General features: G+C 31.9%; 1 protein-coding gene across 1 annotated transcript in view; it reads left to right on the plus strand.

The window, feature by feature from the left end:
• LOC115883343 (alpha-actinin, sarcomeric-like) overlaps window positions 1-4,218 on the plus strand; it is an 11,754-nt gene extending 7,536 nt beyond the window's left edge. Inside the window, exons 2-4 of the mRNA XM_030901696.1 lie at window positions 173-246; window positions 2,605-2,758; window positions 4,109-4,218. Coding sequence (XP_030757556.1) covers window positions 173-246; window positions 2,605-2,758; window positions 4,109-4,206 — 326 coding nt within the window. The 3' untranslated portion in view covers window positions 4,207-4,218. The remainder of the gene's footprint in view (window positions 1-172; window positions 247-2,604; window positions 2,759-4,108) is intronic.
• Window positions 4,219-8,104: the final 3,886 nt, after the last annotated feature.

Genomic DNA, 8,104 nt, shown 5'->3' on the forward strand with positions numbered 1-8,104 from the left:
CCTTTTCTAACTTTTGTAGAAATATTATACATTGCTGCTGAATGGACGAACAATCTTTATTTTTCTTTGTTAAATTGTCGATGGCCACCTGAATATGACATTGGTATGATCTGACATTAATCCTCGCTATTCGCCATTCAGGATTTCCGATAGAAGAGATGAAATCAAGGAGGTCTGTTGCTTGGTCAAAGGAAAACCGCGCCTTACAAAAACGTCAACGTCCAAAACTTCCACTTGTCGTTCAAGGTATGTCAAATTTCCTGTTACAGATAACACACCCGATTATTAATTTCTCTGTAAAACCGTCTAAAATAGGAAATTACTTTAAATAGTTAATAGAAGTAAAGAGCATAATCTATAGAAAGCTGGGTAATACGTATTGTTTTGTGAAAAAAAGCTGGGTTAACAATTAATTAAAAAATTATTAAAAAAAAAATTTTGAAAACAAATATATTATATTTTTTTTTTTTTGGACACCCTGTACACTATGCCCGAAATGTTTCACAAAATATTTTTTTTTTTTTTTTTTTTTATATATTTTTTAATTGGGAATACTTTCAGAAATAAAGTCAATGCTTTTCTTATGTTGAAGTCTTGGCTTGTCTCTGCCGCAAACTCCGAAAAAGATCGAAATAGACCAAGACAGCTGTGAGTAGTTTTTTTAATTTTATGGAATTACATCGGCAAATGTTTCGAGAAACGTTTCAATCAGTGAAAGTAATTTGTTTATAAGTAAACATAACTGCTGACAAGTAGTTTTGGTTTGGATTCTGGTAGTGGTTTTTTACCAAAAATAACTTTTAAAGTTTTTTTTTTTTTTTTTAATGCAAAACTTTTATTTATAAGGTTGTATAAACACTATGTGATAATAATTCTTAAAAATTTTATATATACTCAATTTCATATAAGTGTCCTATGATACGTCATTATGATAGCTTATCAACCAGAAAAGGCTATTTAATACCACCGATTTAGTAGTCTATAGATTCTAAAAAAGATATACCAATCTCTTAAGCAACTATTTTACACAGCATTATATAATACTCTTATTAAAATAGTTTTATTTCTGTATTACAGTGTCAACATCTAGAAACAGAACAATAAAAACAATTTTTTTTTTTTTTTTTTTTTTAAGATATTTTATTTTTACTGAAGAATTATGAGAGCCAATAATTATGTTTTAAGCGTGTCGTAAAATTAATCTAGAGGATGTGGATGTTAAAAAGGAGACTTTACTCGAAAATGAAAATGGCGGGTAGAGCCAAGAAGCGTAGCAACAAATATTAATATACAACATCAGTTAAATCGTTTTGAAAAGTATGGACAATTTTTGTTGCGCCAAAAATTTTACTGGTAGATTATAGGTATGTATTTGGCAAAAAATTAAAGCGCTTAAATTTCGATAGTTTACATATAAATTAAACACTAAATAAATAATTTTTCAAAAGCTATAGCCATTACAAAATTCTGCTAAACATGGCGAATTACTAAATGCAACATTTGTGTTAAATGAAATCCCTTAAAAATTCTTTGTTGTAAATAAAACGGGTATGGATAAATATCTATCATTGCGCAGAATTTCCAGCACTATAGAACTATTTTGGACATATTGATATTTGTGACAAATAGATGCCAAATCTCATTTGATTAGTAGGTATTTAAACTAACAAACATTTCAGATTTCATGATTCATAGCACGCAATGCATTTCATGCGTGCCCGAGGAGTGAGCGGCAACCTAATGACTTGGAAACAACAAGCAATAAAACAATACAAACATTACTACAGTAAAACTTATACATCAACGTGGCAACAATGCTTTTGATTAAGCAGATAAACCCAGAGATTTTGCTTTGAGAACTAGGTCGGGATTATTTGCCGTAATTTCGAGGAGTGTTTTCTTACATGCTCTTTATTATATTACCACTGCGTTTGTAAGTTTTTCAACTTTGTCCAGAATTCCTAATAGCTGTCGGAGACTATCTCAAGCTCGTACGTAGATTTTATTTTCAATCCAACAAACAATACAAAATAAATATCAATCTTAGGATACCATTTAAATTATAATTAGTGATATTTACATTATCCCAGTTTATAATGCTTTGCTTGTTAATCACAATTTTTCATATAAGGCCTATATAACTGTGGATCTATACAGCATCATAGTTTAACGCAATAAAACTTTATATCATACAACCTAATACAACTTTAATAAGAAAAGTTTAAGTAACTATTATATGATCCTGTGACTACTAGTTATATAAATTTATAGACTCTTACATGGTGGTAGTAGAGCTAATAAAATAATATGTATTGTTATCATATAGCATGCTTATAAGGTTAATTCATACTAAAAGAAATTATCGTTTAATGCGTTAATAGGATACGTTGTAAACCACAATAAAATCAAAATTATAAAAACAAAAAAAACTTTTATTAAAAAACAGAATGGTCGAAACCAAACGCTTAATAAAATCAAGCAGTCCTTAAGACAACGCTATTCGACTGTTATAATCAATTCAATCCTTTTAGAATTTCTTTTTGCTACTTGGGCTCCTATCACAAAACTATAGAAATTATTTATTATTGTTTTGATTTTAAATAGGATGGTTTGGCGTTCTGCGCCCTTATACATCGTCATCGTCCAGATTTGATCGACTACAGCAAATTGAGCAAGGACAATCCTTGGGAGAATTTGAACACTGCCTTCGACGTGGCCGAGAAGTACTTGGACATTCCAAGGATGTTAGATCCTGACGGTAAGGGTTGAATGAAATTCATCTTCGACTGTAATATACTGCCTAGACAAATAAAAAAAATACAGTAAAAGTGTTATAAATAGATCAGAAGGACAATAAAACGTGCAAGAATAACAGGTACCCACCTTTACTAAAGACTAAAATATGGTACATGTGTCTATCATGCTTACCATTCATGTAGAAGAAGAAAAAACACGATTAATACTTGGAACTATCTTTCTTGCATGGTTTATTGTCACACTAGACTTTTTATATCTCTACTGTACTTATAAGCAAGGCAATTGTATCCTGATCAAGTATTTTACGGTTTATATTAGATACAATTTTGAATTATTTAGGTTAGGTGTATTTTTTAAATATTTTTCACTTCCGGCTTAACCGGAAGTGTCACTAATTTGCTTGTTTTAAATAGAACTGTTATGTCTATATATTTTATGCTTTTTGTGTTCTACATTGAATTCCAAACATATATTTTGTATGTGATTTCTATACGTAAATTTAACCATTATTTTTGTTATGTGCAATATTTTCAATTTTATGTCAAAATGAAATTTACAGCGTTTATGCATTTCTTTAAAACTATCTTCAAGATTTAGATTCTAGAAAGATTAGATGAAAATTTGGAAAAGTATGAACGTGATCAATCATTTTAAAACAAGCAAACATTTTTACGAGGAACGCATTTCTTTCAAAATGTCAATAATAAAAGAGTTTTCCCTCTTGTAAAGACAATCCGGGGACATACTGTATAATAATGTTGTTTAGAGTAACTAATGTTGTAATACAATATGAAAGAAAAAAACGGCCTCAGCGATGGCTATGAAATAAAGATCGCTGTCATTTTATATGTAAAATTATATGGGGAATGTCATTGATGTTCATTTCCAAGCCATCTGACACAGGGGAAATTTGTAAATTAAAAAAAATCAATGCCGTAAATGTACCGTTCGATAAAAATAACAGCGTCGGAGTTGGCTAGGAATAGAAGATCGCTGTCATTTTATATGTAAAATTATATGGAGAATGTCATCGATCATTTCCATGTAAACTTTATGCCGTTATTTTGACAGTGACAGTTGTCTATTAAGTTAAATCAAGTGTCAAAGTTAAATTTTATTTTTCTGTCAATTTTTGGCTGAAGTCTGTCGAAGCTTAATTTATTTCTGCTCTGCAGATACTTTCCGCATTTATTTCCGAAATTAGGTTTGTCAAAACATTTCAGAAACAGTTAAATTTAAGTATAGAACACCATAAACAAAATGTGGTTAGCATCAATAAAGCATAAAAATATATTATTCGTTACACATTTGTTTTATTTTTATTTTCTTTGCATGCATTTGCTTTTTTCAGATTTGATTAATACACCAAAACCCGATGAGCGTGCCATCATGACATACGTGTCATGTTACTATCATGCCTTCCAGGGCGCTCAACAGGTATATTTTTGAAGTGAAATGACGCTCAAATCAAAAACCCTAACCATTTTTATTGTATGACCGTTTTACGTTGTTGTTTCTTGTTTTTTGAAATTGTTAAACGTTGCTCATTCGTGTGTGTGATTTTTTGTGGTTTTTACATATTTTTTTTCACTTCATTATTGAATACTGAAAACTTAACAGCTCTGCGAATTAAACGTTTTAATTTTTTGCAAGAAATAATTTGTGACATAAATGGCCAAAAAAACAGGCATCAAGATGTGTCAGTTGGCGTAAAAACAACTTGATAATCTTGGCAGTGCCGACTAATAGAGATATTTAAATTTGTTGTATTAACTTTTAAAATTAGTGATATGTAAATCAAAACCAGTACCAAGACTCCTATGGTCTTGATGTTGGTATTCCAGGGTCCAATCTTGATTTTGGTCTTGCTACAACTCTTGCAATTTTCACTCTTTTAAGAGCAAATATCTATATAGAAAATGACACTTTGAAGGATGAAAAAAATATTTGTCTGATTATTTGTTATTTTTTCTCAATATTAAGCACTAATTAAAAAATTATTTTAGACTTTTTTTCTTTATTTTTAAATAGCATGTAATATACTATTAAAAGTAAAATTCAAAACTAAAAAGTAAACATTTATTACTTTCTAAGACGATATAGACATTTAGCAGGCTAAAATATCGTACTAAGGAAACTATTAGTATTAAAACTTAGATTAAGTATACCTACTAAAAGATACATAAAGCTATCTCAGTAGCATTTGATGTTTTGTTTACATCATAAAATCAGGTTTTAGGGAAAAATTGTAACACCGTGCTTGGTCGGCTTTGGTCGAGAAAATACAGCCAAAATATGCAATTTACAAAATTTTGTCTTGAATTAAAAAATGAAGCTTAGGTATCACCTACAAAAATGATCCTAATCATTTTTTACGTAGAATTGGGAGTTATCGAGATATTCCGCTTCGAAGATCCCGCAATTTTCTCTTCATGTCTTAATAGTCTAAGAACTGGCTACATAAAAAACCTTATCATGGTTACATGGCTAATTTTTCTTGTGAAGTATCCTTTTGTGTAGCCATTATAAAATAGTCATATCTGCCAGCGCGATCCCGGATCTTAAAGCAAGGGTGAAATTTTTACACTATAAATATTATAAGGTACACACAAGGAGTTATAATTGCAAAAACAGCTTTTACTTATTATTAAGAAATGTGGAAAATTATTGGCAGACATTTTTCTCGTCACTAAAATGCCGGCAGATAACGCGAAAGAGACATAAAATTTCGAATAAAAAAATTATGGCCTACATGCATGCCGATTGGTGGAATGTTATTTATTTGTTTTAAAAGCCGTATACAAAAGGGCAGACAGATAAATCAATAAATCAGTATAGATAAATCATGTATACGATTATATTATAAATATATTTTTTTATCATTTCAATAACAGATATCATACATTTACTATTCTGTCTCACCATTTGTATCTGACTTGTATCTGACTCGTCGTACTACAGATCCTCGCTCTCGCCAAACGAGTCTTCCTCTGAGTCGATATCTGCACAGTAAAATTTTTGTAGACTTCATGTATCATGTTTCAATTGATGACGCGGCGAACGTTTCCAGAAAACGCTTATACAGGGTGAGTCATAAATAAGTGCAAATACTTTTAGGGGTGATATATTTCGACTCCATGATATGAGGTTTTTTCCGCGAAATAAGATGTTGAAAATCGTGCACTTTTTTCTAAACTTCTAAAAAAACTCGGTTATTTTGGACTTGTTTGGAAAAACGGTAAAGAGAACATGTTTCTTTTATCGAGATCTACCAGCTCTGAAATATTTGCACTTATTCAAGACTTACCCTGTAGAGTAATATCGCGCTTTTTGATAACTGTCTACCGAAGATTGAGCCACGATTTTTTTGTCTGCCTTTTGCATAGGGGTTTTATATAAATAAATTTTAAATATTTTTTTGTCAAAATTTCATGCCTCTTTGGCGTTGTCTGCCGGCATTTTAGCCACGAGAAAAATGTCTGCCAACAATTTTCCACGTTCCTTAATAATAAATAAAAGCTATTTGGCAATTATAACTAGTGTACCTTATAATATTTTTAGTGTCAAAATTTCACTCCTTTGGTTGGCCGCCACCCGCTTTAAGCCCCGGGATCGCGCTGGCAGACATGACTATTTCATAATGGCTACAAAAAAGGATACTTCACAAGAAAAATTAGCCATGTAACGATGATAAGGTTTTTTTATGTAGCCAGCTCTCCGTCTATAACGCTCCAAAGATATATTTCATAAGCGTATCATTGATTGATAGGACAAATTTTTTAATAATTCGTCTAAAATTTAATATTTTTTGATGATTCAAAGGACCCAATCTTCCATTGGATCATGAAAAATCATCTACATATTTCGGTCAATATTGGCGGAAAACCTGTTCTTGACCCTTTAGGAGCCGTTTTTAAGCATTTTCCCGGCACTTTACGAAAATAAGTATCAGGACCTTTTTGTAGAGCTTCATTCCAAGAAAAAAATTGTGAATTGCATATTTTGGTAGATATTTGCGAAAACTGATTACAATTTTCTCCCTCTAAAACTACTCCTCGAAAGTACACAATCCGCCTGAAAAGTGTCTTTTCGTGTCGTTATTTACTGGACTATACGGGTGGCCCATCGAAAACGTTCCGCAAGACATAACGGCCAGGGTAATTTTATTTTCAGAAAATTCAAAACACGTCAATTTTGTTTGTGAGGAGGACAACTTTTGCCCCAAAAATGATTGCAAAATCTTCAACCCTCTAAGCGGGGGGGCCATCACCCAACTTTTTTCAGATGGGAAGGGGGGTCAAGTGGCGCCGCAATGAAAAGAGCTTTCTATTCTCTATATTTCCCCGTTTCGTTTTTGAAAATCGGTCGAGTCATTGAGAAAATATGAAGGATTGAAATTTGAAAAGTTTTTTTTTTATTTTTTAATTTACCAGAAAATGGAATGTCGAAGGAAAAGTTCCTTCGACAAATTTGCTGTTTTTTCACTTGCCACAAGGTTGAACGATCACGTGCGGTAGTTTGCTAGATAGCTGTTCTGTGACTTGTGCGTTGAAATTCTTCTCAATATCGTTAAACTTTTTAATAATTATGGTGTACTCACTTGCAGAAAAAGTGGAAATGATCGAACTTTATTTTAAAAATAATGAATGTATTGGTTTGCGCACATATTCAATAAACGCTATCCTGACAAACACCTTTAAACGCTATCCTGACAAACACCTTTATGGCAAAATTGTTCGCGAGTTAGTAGCAAAATTTCGCGAAACTGGTTCCGTTATGAATAAAAAGAAGCAAAAAGGGAAAATCCTGTAGTAAATGAACCTATGGAGTTATTCTTATTGGCCCAAGTTGCCATGGATAGTACGCTGAGTACAAGCAAATTAGCCAATGAGACCGGCGTGAATCGTACAAGTGTCCAAAGGATATTAAAAAAAACAAGTTCCATCCGTACAAAATTCAGTTGGTACAAGAACTTAACGAAGACGATTTTGACCGTCGCTTGCAATTTTGTGAAACTATGAGTGAACGAGTGGCGAATGATAATAATTTCCTATTTAATGTGTGTTTTTCGGATGAGTTTCTTTTTGAACGGTGTAGTTAATCGGCACAACTGTCGGTACTGGGCTGAGGACAACTAGGGTTTTTCACGAGATGCACATACAAAACGCTCAGAAATTGAACGTGTGGGCTGGTATTTTTGGAAATCCTATTGTAGGTCAGTTTAACGATATTGAGAAGAACTTCAACGCACAAGTCACAGAACAGCTATCTAGCAACTACCGCACCTGATTGTTCAACCTTGTGGCAAGTGAAAAAATGCGTAAACATCTAGAAATAATAAGAAAAA

The sequence above is a fragment of the Sitophilus oryzae genome, unplaced genomic scaffold (assembly GCF_002938485.1).
Source record: "Sitophilus oryzae breed Bouriz unplaced genomic scaffold, Soryzae_2.0 scaffold_186_pilon_pilon, whole genome shotgun sequence".
Classification (NCBI taxonomy): Eukaryota; Metazoa; Arthropoda; class Insecta; order Coleoptera; family Curculionidae; genus Sitophilus; species Sitophilus oryzae.